The sequence below is a fragment of the Patagioenas fasciata genome, chromosome 2 (genome assembly GCF_037038585.1).
Source record: "Patagioenas fasciata isolate bPatFas1 chromosome 2, bPatFas1.hap1, whole genome shotgun sequence".
Taxonomy (NCBI): Eukaryota; Metazoa; Chordata; class Aves; order Columbiformes; family Columbidae; genus Patagioenas; species Patagioenas fasciata.
In genome coordinates this window covers 100,514,839-100,530,853 of record NC_092521.1, presented here as the reverse complement: position 1 = coordinate 100,530,853, position 16,015 = coordinate 100,514,839, and the positions used below count along the sequence as shown (strand labels likewise).

General features: G+C 40.9%; 2 protein-coding genes across 6 annotated transcripts in view; one reads left to right on the top strand and one right to left on the bottom strand.

The window, feature by feature from the left end:
* The window catches only part of GPLD1 (glycosylphosphatidylinositol specific phospholipase D1), a 26,558-nt gene extending 21,446 nt beyond the window's left edge, over window positions 1–5,112 (top strand). For 3 of the 4 annotated variants that reach the window (XM_065830916.2, XM_071804631.1, XM_071804632.1), the window contains 4 exons: window positions 288–448; window positions 718–744; window positions 836–886; window positions 1,829–2,778. In XM_065830916.2, coding sequence (XP_065686988.1) covers window positions 288–448; window positions 718–744; window positions 836–886; window positions 1,829–1,906 — 317 coding nt within the window. In that variant the 3' untranslated portion in view covers window positions 1,907–2,778. Of the gene's footprint in view, window positions 1–287; window positions 449–717; window positions 745–835; window positions 887–1,828; window positions 2,779–3,874; window positions 3,919–4,991 lie in introns of those variants that run through there. The other variant, XR_010650887.2, reaches the window with a different exon arrangement.
* MRS2 (magnesium transporter MRS2) lies at window positions 8–16,015 on the bottom strand. 2 transcript variants are annotated; one of them, XR_011737618.1, is made up of 12 exons: window positions 15,776–16,015; window positions 15,406–15,479; window positions 14,154–14,190; window positions 13,424–13,536; window positions 12,780–12,953; window positions 11,955–12,085; window positions 11,160–11,276; window positions 8,306–8,458; window positions 7,049–7,166; window positions 6,130–6,243; window positions 4,743–5,025; window positions 8–764 (listed from the first exon to the last, which is right to left on the bottom strand). XR_011737618.1 is itself a non-coding variant. In XM_065830917.2 (11 exons), the coding sequence occupies exons 1-11, from the start codon at window positions 15,972–15,974 to the stop codon at window positions 4,915–4,917; spliced, it is 1,341 nt and encodes a 446-aa protein (XP_065686989.1). In that variant the 5' UTR covers window positions 15,975–16,015; the 3' UTR covers window positions 3,626–4,914. The 2 variants fall into 2 exon arrangements, 1 of the variants encoding a protein (XP_065686989.1); XM_065830917.2 differs by lacking the exon at window positions 8–764 and having other exon boundaries at window positions 3,626–5,025.

Below are 16,015 nucleotides of genomic sequence, written 5' to 3'. Positions count from 1 at the left end.
AGCTTGATGAAGATGGATCAAGGGTGAAATGTTTTATTTTGGGCAACAGGAAGACTGGTCACCTACATACTCACACAAGTGCTGAGCACAGTCTGCTTCCTCAATTGACCTGTCCCAATATTCCATTGTGCCCATCCCAGGCAACTCAGTCAGAAATTGAAACATTTTAACTGTCATAATTAATAGGAATTGTGGCATCTAGAAGTATGTAAATGCCAATTCACTTCTGGTTTGGTTTAGCATTAATTAACTTCCAATGTGTTGTGTCATTCTTGTAATATTTGCAGATGAAATGATTGTGACATCCCCACTCCGAACTAATGATGCCACCACAGTACTGTTTGGTGGGACAGCTGGCTACGTTTACATTTACAATGGGAAGCAGGCGTCCTCAGGGAATGTGACAGGCCACTGCAAGTCATGGACATCTCCCTGTCCTGAGGAATGGGTAAGAAAACATAAAAATCAAGTCAAGACATGAGGTCATAATGACAGCTAATTAATTACATCCACTACAAATATCTAATGCGTTCTGGCTTAGTTCCAGAAAACAGAAGGTTTGCTTATGTTTCTGAATCCGTGTGATTTGGCTCCTCCTGGTTTTTCTTGAATTCCTTTGCTGTTTAGGAGCCAGGGTTATTGTACTGGTCTTCTACTTTCCTAGTGTGGTTCTCTCCGCTGACTTTTTATTTTCTCTTTTGTTTTTTTCTTCTTCAGGCACAGTATGTTCTGATTTCTCCTGAGGTAAGTAACCCGAAAACAAACTACGGAGAGAAACAAAAAGGTCCCACTTAAAAAAACCAACAGCATTATAACAAGTAATGTTATTTTACAGGAACTATCAAGATTTGGGAGTTCTGTTATCACTGTCAAATCTGAAAGAAAGGTGAGAAAAATTACTGTAGTCAGTTGCCTCAAAACATCTACCTCATTTGCATATACTAGTCAACACCTCACATAGGTATCTTACTCATTTGCAGAAGTCTTAAGTGCTTTACATAGGTTTCATTTAAGTCAGCCTCTGAACTGATAATTAAAACCATTTTATATGTGGATGAACTATTGAGTTGCCAAAATTTTGGCACTTGATACCTGAATTGAAAGAGATTGCTTTAAAATGGCCTGACATCTAAACTACTTAGGAACTGACTGACATAACCTGTGGGAGTTATGGGGTTCTCTGTGTGAGAACTGAGAAATCCTCCATGGTGGGCTGAGGAAGTGTGTGACTGGAGGCATTCAAAAGGTGTTTAGACAAGGTTCTTACGGACATGGCTTAGTGCTAGAGTTAGGTTATGGTTACATTTGATGATCCTGACAGTCTCTTACAACCAAAATTATTCTATGACTGGTCTTCAGCAAATGGTGTCTGACTTCTTGCTGTTAAAACATGCAACGGAGAAAACCTGGAACTGTAAATTCTTCTAACTAGGCTAGGGTGTGTAATCCAGCACCCAGAATACAGGCACCACTGGCAGTTCCTGCACAAGTGCGAGGCCGTTCTCCAAGCAGTTGTGTTCCTTTGCTATGGCACCAGTCCAGTCCACACTCCAGCTTCATCTGCATTGATCTTACCCTTGAGGAACAGTTTATATTGGCAAGAACTGTATTTAACTGCTTCCAGCTTCTTCCAGTCCCCCAGATTAAATAGTCTGTTTGCTGAATTGTTAACTGCTATTCTGATGAGGTGGGTTGCTCTCTTGTTTCTCCTAATCGTGTTTCTGTAGACACTAGTGATGTGGACAAAATCTGGTTTCCATTAGAGAAGCTTAAGGCAGCCATGCACCTGGAGTTGCATTTTGCTAACCCTTGTTCTGTATCTCTGCAGAAAGAAGTTGTAGTGGCAGCAGAGAGAAGTTCAGCGAAAGCTCGGCTTGGTGGAAGGCTTTTTGTCTACTCACTCTGAAAGTTCATGGGAGCCTTTAAGACCAGGGCACAGCTGGTCTTACAGTGAAGCATCTCTGTAGTATCTGTGATACTTTCCTTAACCCAGACAAACCAACAGAGACACATGACAGCAAACTTTTGATAGACAGATGACACAGATAGGTAGGTAGGCTCCTAGGTAGTATTAAGGGAGGGAATGATGGTCACTCTTTTTAAGGGAAGGGGAATATAAGCATTCATGGTGGTTCGACTTACAAAGCTATGTCAGTCATGTAAAAGTGGAAATTAATTCTCTTGCAAGCAGTAGCATTGCTTAACCTAGAACAAACCTGAGGCTGAAATGAGCAGAGGCTGGATTTTGGTAGTAGTATTTGGCTGTATAAGGAATTTTCAGTGGTCACCTTCTTCACTGGTCAAATTTGAGTAGTTTCTTGACAAAACCAGGAAATAATAGCATGTAATTTACAACTCCTTGTAGAATATGATAAAGATAGGGATTCTAAGCAATCAAAAATTGCTGTAAAAATAAGAAGCATGGAGGATTGGCAGCTTTAAGCCAGACAAAAAGGTGGGTGCCAATCAGGACTGCCTCTGTCTCTAGCAAGTCTAGGGGGCCACCACATTCAAGTTGTACAACAGCTGGGATCTCCCAGGGAAAAAAGCACAAACAAAACTGATTAACCTTTGGGAAGTGCTCTTGCTTTCGCACCCGTGGCTGAAACTACTCTGATACCCTTTGTGTTTTCATGTAAAATTCCATGACTATGGTAACTTAGAATTGTTAACAGATTTTATTGTTAGCAGTATTCTCTTCAACTAATTAACGCTAGTTTTATATGATGCAGGTTTAACAGTGTTTATCAATTACCTATTAAACAACTTGAGCAGCAAGATGTGATGCTATTATTACCAACACTAGTCCATAGACACATGTGTATGTATTGTCTCTCTCCTGTCTCCTTCACAGACAGCGTAATTTTTATTTTGAATAACACAAGTTGGTGGAATAGCACAGAATTCTAAAGGTCATGCTCAAAGATTATACACCTTAACTTACCTGCTTAGGAATAAAGGCAGAACAGTTTTCCTTTTTAAATGAAAATTGATGAAACTATTATATTCCGTAGCAATTCCATTCTGAATATACAGCCTCCACTGGCTTTGGTTTTATTCTGTGTATGATCACAGAGTAATTTTATTGCACATTGAATGCTTCTGATTACTTGGATTTTAAGAAAATCATTACACGTTTGCTTATGTCTTTAGAGAGAAAGGCAGTCTGGTAAAAGATGTGTGTCTCGGTGCTTTTATGTGCTATAAGTCAGTTATGTACAGGAAAAGGAGTCAATACACTTCACAGAAGCCTCTCTGCACAAAAGACAGAGCTTGGAAAGCTTACGTTAAAGCTTCCGAAACAGCTGCACTAACACTTCTTAGTCCTGGCTTAATGCAACTACAACTTGGTTGAAAACATCAGCATCCATATCCCTTCACACACTGGGCTTTCCTGGGGTTTATCAGCCAAGGTATGTGAGCCAGTGTTTTTTCCACTGGATTGCTCAGGTTAGAGTTTTTACATCTCTACCTGCTAAGCAAAAAGGCTGCAAAAAATCAGCTAAAAAACTCAAAACTGTTACAAACCCCATTGATTTTCTCACCTTCTCATGCCTTTTCTATCTTTAGTTGAAGTCACATACAGAGCAAGAACAACTGTGTGAAAATAATTACACACACCTGATTTTAACCAAACTAGGATCACAGACCTGCATTGTTTTAATGTATGTACCTTTTTATTTCCATTTTTTCACTTGTTAGTCCTGAGTAAAGATGTTCACAGCTACGGTTATTATCTTGTCAACTCCTGCCAGTAGAGTGGTTTATCTGGTGGCACCTATGGGGACAAATCACTTTAGGCTACAGAGAGGTTAAAAAATCTCAAACTAGAGTTTGTGACCTGATTTAGAAGGATTTCATGCTCTCTCTACAGACTGAGAGAAACCAGTGGAGAACGACACCCTCAGGAGTTCAGAGGTAAGTCCTAAGAAAAAAAAATACAAATAGTGGGCATAAGAATTTTACTCCTTCAGTCCATCACAGGACAGCAGGTTTCCACACCCTTGACTAATCCAGCTACGTACTGTGGTGCACATTAGTCCACGCTTTGTCTTGTCTTCTTGGAGAAACGAGAGAAAGCAAAGCCCAGCTTAAGAGGAACACAACAACCGGTCTGTTGATTTTTACCAGCATTTGAATCAGTTCTTATGACAACAAATTGTTAAACTGCAGCTGTAGCAATGCCTGTTGAAACAGCGGCAGATGGCAACACAAGTGTACATTATCCAAAGGCTTGCTTTTCCTGTTACTAAAACTGTAAACATCTTGGGCCTAAGTTAATTGTTATGGAGCACTCAAGATAAGTAGCTACATTTCAAAGCCTGTTATTGCTCACCTAAAATAAGGGAAACTGTTATTTCTGGTTACTGCCAATTTAGAGGTGATGCTTCACAGGAGATGTTAGGTATGATTTTTGCTTTGGAAAAAAAAGTTTCTTAAAATTTTCTTAAACTTTGCCTAAAAAAAGTAATTTAAAAGGCCAAATCTAGGGTGGATTTTTCTTTTGACATTAGAAGTCAGATTCCTGGCTCAGAACCATTGATGAATGCTGACTTCTGTCATCCTTTAAGCTGAAAATACTGTTCTCTTTTAAGAAAGGCCATTACGTGAAGACATACTTGACAGAAACACTTGAACTGAGAATGCCCAAAAAAGTAAGGCCATGTACGTGATACAGAAAACTAATGGAACATACATAGGGTAGAGGTGAAACTGCTATGGAAACCATGTTGCTGATTTACCTTGGGTTTTTCTCCTTGTGTGTGAGCATTAAAATCTCACCATAGGTTTTCGGCACAAAATAAATATTAAATTAGCAAGTTTAAAAATTCTTGCAGTTTTCAGTAAGGAAGAACAAATCCAAGGAGAGTGTCCAAAGTCCACCCTGTAAAAGTCTCTTCATTCCTGCTGTTCCTATTGGTTTGTTAATGTGCTTCTGCTCAGCCCAAATGTTTCTGCTTTAAGGTTGCTCTTTATCTCCACTCTTCCAGCTGCTGGTTGGCATTTTTTCAACACTGCAGGAACCTAGGGCAAGATGCAGAACAGCCTGTGATTACGTGAGAAGCTGCTCTATATGCAGCAGAAGGAAATAAAGTTTCACAGAGATCTGAAGCCTGTTTTTTCTTCACTTATTTTCAGAACACCGCATCTGGCTTCTCCCTCCCTAAACCCCTTCCATATATTTCTCCAAGCCGGAGTCAGGATGTGCTGGAGTTGGTTTTAAGCAACACTTGAGGATAATTCAGTTAGTTGTATCCATAGTCCACAATCTACAATGAACTACTTCCATCTGCCTCTTAGTGGGAAAGGAGAGAAAAAGGAGAATTTATTTCAGTCTCCCTTTCTTTTGTCACTTGTAGCAACTTAACTTTTGAACCCAGTGATAATTCCCTGTTATTAATATTAGAGTGCAGAAGAGAGGCAGACAATACAGTACCATTAGCTTTGGCAGGAAAGGGTGAACAGGGAAAGAGACCCATACAAAATCTTGCTCATCTGAAGACAGTCTCCTCAAATCTTCACACAGCTCGGTACAACAGGGCTCTAGGACGCCATCAGCATCAATGGCAAAGATTGCTGGGATCATGGGAAGAGCCATGACAAACTCGATTTGCAGTCAGGACATCACAACCATGGCATCAGACTCTGGAGAGATGTTACAGCTTGTACCTGTCCTCACTGTTCTTTTTACCTTCTCTTTTACAAGACAGGGACTACAGAGTTAGTATGTGGATGGGAGAAGGAGGGCAGCATCTGTTATGCCACCTGCTCCGAACAGGTTGCTCTGGCAGCTGAGAAGGCAAACCAGAGCTGCCTCCACCTTTGGCCTCAGCTTCCCTTGGGCTGCCAGGTGAAAGCAAACACAGCATGTCCCAAGGAACAGCCTGCAGCTTTGCTTCTGGCAACAGCAAGCAGTATCTTACTGCTCAAGTGTATCTTTGCCAATGCTGGGCCTTCCCACCTCATTCAATCCAGTCAGGGAGAAGCTTCTCCTTTGTCAAGGAGCAGATACTGAGCTGAAGTCCCCCATGCTCTGTGGCCCAGCCTTCTGCAACAGCTTATTTTCTCCTTCAGAAATGGGGTGTACACGCAGAGCCTGAAGCAGAAGCCCCAGCCAGCCATACATACGTGAGGAGGTAGTGGAGGTTCTAGGTGCCGCCCAAGGAAGGAAAGCAAGCGTCGCCATATCAGACCACTTCCCAGAAACATAATCCCCGTCACCAGCCAAAATATTCTGGGGTCCTACCAACAGAACATTCCCATTAGTCACCCAATTCCCTCTTCAGAAAAGGGATTAATCAAAGATAATCTCTCACTCCCCATCAGTGTTCTCCTTTATGCGAAGAAGTGGTAAACTCTCTACCATCAACAACCAAGCCCTACCCTGGGAAAAGGGCTGTTTCATAGCAAAGCATTTTAGTTAGGAATCACCCTAGTGTGTTCTGTAACTACCCCATACAGTTTTCATTCCTTCACCAGGAAGTCTGGAAATTCAACCCCTCTGTTTAACGGATTTGAAGAAGAAGTCGTCTTTGCTTTTTCTTTGTTAGGTTTGTTTGGGGTTTTTTGTTTTGTTTTAAAGATAGCACATGCAATTGTAAATTTGTACCCCCAGTTTGTACCTGTCCCCTCCTCCCTACCCAGTTTAGGTATAAACATGTGATTGACAGTATTTCCTCTGGCGTGCTGGAAATGCCCTGGATGCTTGTACCCGGAAGACAAAGCTGGTCTTTTCAGAAGAACAGATGATCATTAAAGAAATCTTAATACTGCTTTATAGTCAGTCCTTATACAACAACAAATTTGTCTTCCTGTTTCTTTTCCACTGACATGACATCAAAAAAAAGGCTGCAATACTGTGCAGTTACCCATATGGCAATTTGCTTACAAAAAAGGGACTACACAAATACACAAATCACCGTTCACGCACTAATATAAATCCGGAACTTTACCTACGGAAAGAATTAAGTTGTACCGAATATAAAATATACTGTAAGAGCAGGGCCCAGGTTTTATGTCACTGATCAACAAAGCACTTGTTCCTTACCTCTTCAAGAGATGACTCCAAGTTCATACCAAATGCAACTCCTATGAGTCCAAACAGAGACAGAGAGAAAGTCCCCATAGTCAGCTGCAAGTTCAGTCTCATCATCACATTACGGTGGCTAAAGAAGGGAGAAACATCTGTAAGCGGAACCAAAAATTGATTTGCTGCCTAAGTCTGCAAATTCCATACAGCATGCACTAAAACCAAATGGTGAAAGAGAGGAACCCATGCTAGAATTAGGCAACCCAGTGACAAAACTCATGAAACAACAGTATAAAGAGGCTATTGTTTTGAAATTGGTGCATCAGGATACCTCTAAGGCAGCTGGGTTCTGCTTAATCATCAGCAGACTTTCCAGCATCACTCACTCCTTAGAGGTGTATATACACAGAGTAACAGTACATTTCCACAGAAATTTGTGTTCTCTCACCACCAACTGGCTGAAATTTATATGTTTATATTCACAAGAAACAAAAATTTACTGTTACCTTGCAAATAAATATACTTATAGAGAAGCAGAGTCAGTAAATGCTGCAGACTACAAACTTAAGCCTTTTTTGGAAAATTCCATATTCAAGTCTTCCCCAAAAGGATTTTTGTGGTTTCCTGATGCAGCATCCACCAATTGCTTCTAGAGGTAACTCCTCAGTAAAGAGAAGAAAGAATATAAAACATAGACCTCAGAGACAGAGTGGCATGTGCTTGCACATGCAAGCTAATTATCGTTGTGTAAGAAAGCTGACTAGTAGTCAAAACTACAACATACAGAGAAAGAGAAGACTTGATCCAAAGCTTGTCATTTTTCTATCACTTCACAGAGTGATAAAACAACTTGTACTGAACAGCTGAGTAGCCTAGCCTGACTTTTACTTAAATAAGTTTTGGTTTTGCTGAATTAAGAGTAGACGTTCCTAAGCAGAATTTTATTGTGCCCCTAAATTTGCAGACATTTCCTCTAGCGAATAGCTCCCCAGAAGCATCTTCGAAAAATTTGGTCTCTCCTGCTAGTGAAAGCTGATGTCTAGCTAGAGAGATTTCTACATATACTAGTTAGGGTGTCTTGCTGCTTCGCTTTGCTTTATCCAGTTCACTGATAAGAAAAGCGCAATGCAGCTTCTTGTTATGTGACTGCAAGTCTACTCAAATCCTCATGAAGATGGAATTCCCCAACTTTCCTTGCAGGCAGAGATTTGAGAAAGCCTTGGCAGCAATAAATTCTGCTCAGCTTTTGGCAGTCCAACAGATAAGGAGGCTAACCTGTCCAGGTTGATAAAGATTATGCTTTCCGAGTCGTCAATCAGTACTCTGAGTTCACGAGCTTCATTTACAAGATCTTCTGCTTGTCTGTAATAATTCTCCAGCAGCAGCTCCATTTCCTCTGCATGGTCAATCCCAGATGTACTCTCCTCACTGTGAGCAACAATTTATATTTTTCTGGTTAGTGACATGTTGTATAGAAGCGTATTATTGATGCGTTAAGACAAGGCACACAAGCTGTGGGGAAGAGCCAAGAAGAGTTCCGACATTAGATCTCAAAATCCAATCTTTTAAATGAAGAACTTCCATCAACACCTTAAAATAAAGGCATATATCTATCAGCTGATCAGCATAGGCAGTCAATTATTTTGAGTAAAGCAGTTAGCATTTTATGTGCTAAAGCTATGCACAACACATCTTTTTTTTCAGATATTAAAAAGTTATAGAAATTTTATATTCTTTCTAAAGTTTATATTAGTATAAATCTTTATATTGTTATTAAGTTACTATAAAGTGTTGACACTTTTGAAAGGAGCTACTGAATCTCTTTGTGCCCTCAAGTGGTGGAAGCTGGTAACAGTGCAGTCAAAAACTGCAGGAATAAAACACCATAAAAACACATAAACAATGACACAGTGAGGAGCATGTTTTAGGTGTATACTAGAATAGTTTAGTTCTAAGGTGTTTCAGCTAGACACAGTAACTACTGCAAAATGTTCTGGGAGCAAGAAGCAACCAAAGAGCAAGCACTGAATGGAAAATGCAGCTCTCCTAAGTGAACTCTGTCTCAGAGGCTTTCATTTTACTTCGTGATGCGACTGCTGGTGCAGCAGCTTTCTCTGGAGCACATATGTTTCTGGTAGTGTACTGGACTGTACTCTGTGTAGATGGAAGCCAGCGCACCTAAGATCCACAAGAGTTTGGAAACCAGCAGCAAAGCCAGGAAGATTCTTCATATTTTTTTCTTCTGTGGTATGACCTCATTTCTCTATAGAGAATACACTTTTTAAAGAATCTCCTCCTGGCACTGCTGTTGAACACACCTCTCCAAAATGTTTTTCCAAGAAAACAAGTGATGTGCCTTAAGAATCAAACCACATAAACTCCCTGGGGACCTTTAACAGAGCCCCTGGTTTCTCTCTTATTGGGCAGAAACTTTGAGTTAGCCAGGCTGATTTTAAAGCCCTCCAGACCTTGGGGATTTTATTGCACACAGATGAGAGGAGTTGTGGACTTGAAAGTCTTAGAGCACTATCTGCTGTACTACAGATTCAGCTCAAGGTCCTATTTGATGAGTAACTCTCTGTACACTGGTTCCTCTGTGGATATATAAAAGGAAACAACAGGCATAAGGACTTGAAAATAACTGTCATCTGACTTGCTTTCATTAATTAGCCTCCATCTGTCTTATGAATCTTTGACAGTCTACCATCCCTTCACACAAAGATGTCCACCTGGTCTTTCTGGGCTCAGCTCATAATTCCTGCTGCAAATTATCTCTGATCACGCACACCTAGGTTCCTCCACACCTCTTGTTTCTTGAGTTCATCAAATATCACACATCACCTGCATCACTGCTGGGGCCAAAAGAGCTGCCCACACACTGCCAGCAAAACATGCTGCTGTGGCCAGTGTTCCATTGTGTGCCTGGTGCACAGGCTGCCTTGCTACCTTCTGTGGTGCGGCTCCAGCACTCCACACAACCTCCTACCAGCTCTCCTATCTGTCTGCAATAGTGGTATCTGAAAGAAGGGATGACTGAGAGTTTCTCCTGATGAGAGAGTGTAAGGTGACCTTGGTATCTTTCCTAGATGTTCCCTACACACTGTCTACCACAAGGCAAGAAGAAGCCTGCCAGCGGCTTGTATTAAGTCCAAAGGAAAGCTGTGAGCAAAACCAGGACGAAGACCAGCTGCTGGTGCAGAAGCAGCCTGGAATTCAGAGCCCTCCCCATACTGCTCCAGCAGATGCATTAGACATGCAAGTGACGTCTCTTGTGGAATACCAAATTTCTGCTGTACATTTAGACTAAAGTCTGCAGGGCAAGAAACCATCTCCTGATTTCAAACATACAATACTGTGTGAACAGTGTTAATATCCACATGCAATGTGGTTAGGCAAAAGTACTATTCAGCAGCTTCACAAATGACATGAAAGGTAGTTTTTGTTACCTGCTTAAATATAAAATACATTGTATGCCCAAATTTCAATATAGTTCAGCCCCAAACATACTGGGATCTGACATGCATTATCTTTTTGCTCTTTAGTGCTGCTGCTCTGTGCTGTCTTTCACCAGAATTTGAGAGTGCAATAGGACTATTTTTGCATTTACATTCCTCCTGAAATGCCACTCTTCAAGTGCACAAGATTGCTCCAGGGCCTCTTTCCTTCACATTCTGCAAGTGAGCAAAAAGCTAGAAGCAAGGGGTCCAGAAGGCTTCTAACAAAGGAAGTGTGGTGTCTGACCTATTGAAGGCAAGCTTTAAAGCCTCCTTTTTCTTTTTTTTAGTGTGAAACTGAAGAAAATTCTCCCACAAAGTGTTAATTTGGATTAAAAAAATAATAGTTGTTTTTCCTCCTCCTGCCATCCTGCTCCCACCTCAATACATACTACTTGAGCTGGCCTGCTATGCTAAGTTCTATTTGAAACTGCGTAATTTGACTAGTGCTCATGGAGTCCCTCTCCAAAATGGCAAATACAGTGATTTCTGAAGTGGGAAGCATTAGAGCTTTAAAAAAAAAATAGTCTATTTCTGCTTTTGGCAGGGAACACCCAGTTTAGTGTTAAAGTTCTCCTTAAACAGAACACACTTTAAAAAAAAAAAAAAAAAAAGTGGTTTCAAAATATACATACAATACTTGTGGATCAGTCCATTTAGATAGACAGAGCTCTTCTATTAGTTCTTCTTCATCTAAGATCTCCAGAATTGTTTCTTTGAAAACTTTAAGATCTGTTTCCAGTTCTGACAAGCTGAAGAAAGAACAGGCAAAAGGTCAAGTAATCCCCACTGGCATCAGTGCACAAAGGTAATCTTTAAATGACTTTGCCAACCAGCACCCTCACCAGGAAGACTTCCTTGCAGGGTTCTAAGAGCTGCTTCAAAAAATTCTGTACAGACCACACACACTAAACAGTGGCAGTGGTCTGGGGACCAGTGAGCTACAGACATACACTAATAGGGATTCAGATGTTTCCTGGGTATATTAATAAGTCAGACAAGAACAAGCACTCCATGAGCAAGAAAGGAGTGCATATTTACACTGTCATTTCAGAGGCATTATTAGATGAAGGTACCAATGTATTAGCACTTGTAACTTTAAAACATAGATACAAGAGCTAATCTTGTTTTCCATTAAGGGGAACATTTTCATGATGTTCTTTCACTCTCTTAGGTATTATTTTGTTTTGTCAGATGCTATTTTGGAAGCTTGAACATATTTCTAACAACTCAGAATAGATGTCCCTTTTTCTGTTTTGCCTTGTATCACTAGGCATTTTTTACACCGAATTTTACATTTACAAATAGAATGCACAACCCAGCATTACAGTATCTAGGAAATTCCTATTAGATACCATTTTTCTAACATTTCATTGCACGTAATTGTCTATGGTCATCTTCTAGTCTCTTCACAGCTTACTCTTATTTACCTCTTGCCATTTTGCAGGAGAATGTGTAGTTTAGTCCTATCCACAGACAAAAGCTTGGGGTCCACTAGAGCTTCCAGTGTCTCAAGGATCTGAGGCTGCAAGGTGTTAAGTCTCCCCTGCAGTTTGCTGATCTAGATAACAACATGATCCTTTATAAGAATTAAAGCAATCCCTTCAGAATTATTTGGGCAACTGACTCCTGTCTCTGAACACAGAATTCACAGTAATAGGCAGTTAACACAATCTGCTTTCCAATGCCCAAGAAATACTCGCTATAGGGATACCACTTAGAAGATAAAATCAGTGAAAGTACAGCATTTTATAAAAAGTGGTTTGGTCAGAACTGAAACCCAGTGACAACCACACCAATAAGGCTGATAAAGCTAAACCACTATTTGTCTAGAAATGTCACATTAGCAAGCACAGATATTTAAGGATAGCTGGGAACTCACTATCTGACTTTGGCCCAAGAGGACAAAAAACCTCAGCACTTCTGAGTGACTTCTATCAAAAACTAAAGCATGTCTTCAGAAAGGTAGGTACTCTGACCTGGATTTTTGTCTGTCCAAATAATGGTGAAGCCATGTTCCAAAAATGAACTTTCCAATTAGCACTTTCTTGGGAAGGGAACAGAAACACACGTGCACACAAAATAATAAAAAGTAAACCAACAGAAGCCAAAAGTAAACAGAGACTTCCTAAAATAAGTGTGGAATACATATAGAAAGATGTATGTACAAATATTAATGCAAGAAGAAAATTATATTGTCCTTTCTATGAAGCAACAACATCCCAATCAATTTAAATAAAAATTATATAGCTCACCCAGTACTGCAGGATTGCTTCTATGGCTCGGAATTCAAACGGCAGGGAATACGTAACTAGTTGACCTTCCCCAGCCAGCTGAGATGTTAGTTCATTGAAGACCCAGTGTTCCAGATTTAAATTACGATAATCTAGTATCAGAAGAAACTCTGGTGTTATGACAGCCTTCAAGAACTGAAAAAGATAGTACATGTAGGAGTCTGAAAAAAAAATATCTCTGAAGACTTCTGTTTTCTCATAACTCTGTACTGCATCTGATAATTTAGGCTTTTATAAAGACACTCTTCAAATGTCTTTTCAGGCAGGAAATAACAGAATCTCATGCTAACTGCAAACCAGTGTATTGCCCATGCTTCACACACCGGACTGTGCTAGTGATGGTATCACTGAGAAGAGGCTTCTTCTGAGTCTTTACTCCTGTGGTCATGTTAGTAACATTTCTCCTGTGCTCAACTAGGAAAATGGTCATTAATATGTTCTGGTGGTAAACCTGTACCTCTGATTGCTTGATAAAGCTTCAAAGACTCACTTACTGTTGGACTGCATGTCACAGAAAGCTGGTATGAAAAGAACCATGCAAGAAAATACAAGTGCAAGGATAAGATGTGGTTTAAGTTTATACTCAGCCACAGGAAAACCATTACCTCCATTCTCACAATGATTCTGTTGTTCCTAGTTGCAATGCTCATTAGGTGTTGAAATCTTAGATCTCGAGCTTGAAGACCCAATTCCTGGTATAATTCTGTTTTCTTCTTTTCTATCATAAAAATATTATTAGATGAAGACATTTAGGGGATAAGCATGTATGTTCTGAGATTATATTTTAGTCTGTTACTCAGTCCTGCAAGAGAAAGAGAAGTTGTGCTACCTTTAAAACAGTTTTCCTCCCACTAATTCCTCAATATAATTATCTTTTTTTTTTTTTTTTTTACGAAGCTTAGAAGACTGTATCTTGAGTTGAAAGATAAAAATTCTAGATATAAGGGAAAAAGCTGGCCATGACAATTAATTTCATGTCACAACCAAGTGACTTGTGCAAAAGCACACATAATCCTACAGAAAGGGAAATACAAGGCAGGGCAAGTAGCATGCTGGTCTAAAAGGGAAAAGTAAAAATTACCTTCCTGTGAGAGATGATATATGCTATTTTCAAAATATTACTTAAAAAGATACAAAATTTGTAACAATAAAGATGCTATGAAGACCAATAGAAGGCAACAAAACAGAGGAAATGTTGCAACATCACAAATAAACAGTGAAGTATCCCAAATATAATTTTCTACCCCATGTTGATTCTTACTTGGGCTTTTCTATATTGGACGAGGGAAAAAGAAAACCAAAAAATAAACAAACAAAACTACAATGAAAACTCACCAAAATAGGTTGTATTTCCCTCTTTGTCAAGCTTCATCTAGAGGAGGGAAAAAAAACATACTTTTTTCACAAAAGTACTATAAAACAAGAAATCAATTTCTAAAAGTTTGCACTTGCCCAAAAGTCAAACGGAAAATATGCTATGAAGAAAAAGCAACTCTTTATGCTTTTTACAGTTCATCCCAATTAAGAACAATATAGCACCAAATTGCCATATATATCACTGTGTTTGTATATACCCTAAAAAAAGGCAGCATCATCTGCATGACCACATTCCTAGGTACACCTTGGGAAGGATCAGGCTTGTTTAGACATGAAAGGGCATCCTACATTTTGGATTACAAATTTTGCTGTTTCCTCTGGAGCTGAGAAATTCACAAATAAAATTTTAAAAGTAAAGGGTACCTCAAAGTGGGTACTTGGGCCTTGTGCCCATGTCGAGTATTGCATTAACATGCCCTTGAGCTAGTAACTTGTGTCTAAATCCTTCTCGACTTACCACTTGTCACTGAGATTATTCATTTAATGCTTCTATTTCCTAGTAAAACTGTTTTATTGGAAAACCTGCAATGTCTAGTTGAATCAGAAAGTTTGCTGTTTTGCGCATAAACCATGTAGCTTAATTGCATATTACCGGCTTTAAAAATAACTTTCCAAGAATGAAACATACCTGAGCATACACTCCCAGAGTACTGCAATAGGTGTTACATGGCCACAAGGATCTAGCTGCACACACCTTGCTGCAGAATGACTGATCTTCTTTCTCAACTAGGAGGCCCTACCTTCCTGCTATGTGCTATCACTACTTGATGTTTATCAATCGAGTAGTTTGCAAATGGCTTCCAGACTCATTAAAAAAAAAAAAATAGAGAGCTCGTTTTTCCTGGAGTCCTACATTTGTTCGGAATTGCAGACACCAAAACACAAGAATAGTATTTCTAAAAGGTATTAGCAAGCCTTGACAAGCTTAATAGGAAACCTTCTGACTGCAGCACTTCTAAGAGTTGAGCTGCCTTCACAATTAAAGCAAGAGAACCTCCAGCAGATGCTTCTATTAGAAAAACATCCTGATGAACTATGTATGACAGCTGGTCTGCAAGTCAGAATACCTTAAACCAACAATTCAGAACTAAGCATGTTCTCTGAGAGATTAATCCATCTGCACTTATGATGGCTTAAGGAAAAAGAAAAAAAAAGCACTATCGTCTTTCACAAGCTGCCCTCACTGGTGGAAATGCCTGCACGTACTTACCACTGCAAAAACAGGAGACACACTAGCCAGGGTGGCTTGGGAGGTCTCTGTTGTGGCACGTTGATACAACTGACCTGAAGAAACACAAGACAGTTCTACTTCCAGCACATGCACCTCAGTTATGGGGTGTCCCACTACAAGCCATCTATATAATGCCATGGCTGGAAGGTCCTTACTAACTTGACACTCGCCCAGCAGCACTGGGACAGGAGGCCACTACTTCAGCGACACAGCCACTGGCGGTTTGGTTTCCCAGCCCCCGCCCGGGGGGTTCCCCTCTCCCCGCCCGCGGTGCCCGCACTGGGAGGCCTGCGGGCCGCAGAGGGGCCGCCAAGCGGGATAAGGGTCCAGCCTCAGCCCCGCCGCTTACCCGCCCAGCGCAGCCCCCGGGCGCACGGCGGCACGGCCACCCCCGCGGGCCGGCCCTGGCCTGGCGGCTGTCCCGGGGCGGCCCGTAGGCGGGACACCCCGCTCGCCGCGCCCGCCCAGCCGCGGAGAGCGCAGCAGCAGCCCCGCGCGGCTCCGCGGCGGCGGCCCAGGGCGCGAGGCAGCAACCCGGCACACAGCATCGGCCCGCACAGCTCAGCCTGGCCCGGTGTGGTGCGGCCCC

Bases quoted from the DNA above. Each gene is read 5' to 3' on its own strand.
- MRS2 (XM_065830917.2), bottom strand. From the start codon at position 15,974: ATGCTGTGTGCCGGGTTGCTGCCTCGCGCCCTGGGCCGCCGCCGCGGA. The intron at 11,277-11,954 runs GTAAATAAGAGT...TTCTTTCTTCAG, and splicing joins CTCCTGCAAAATGGCAAGAG to CTTGTCAGAACTGGAAACAG. The intron at 5,026-6,129 runs GTATGTATGGCT...ATCTTGCCCTAG, and splicing joins AACCTCCACTACCTCCTCAC to GTTCCTGCAGTGTTGAAAAA.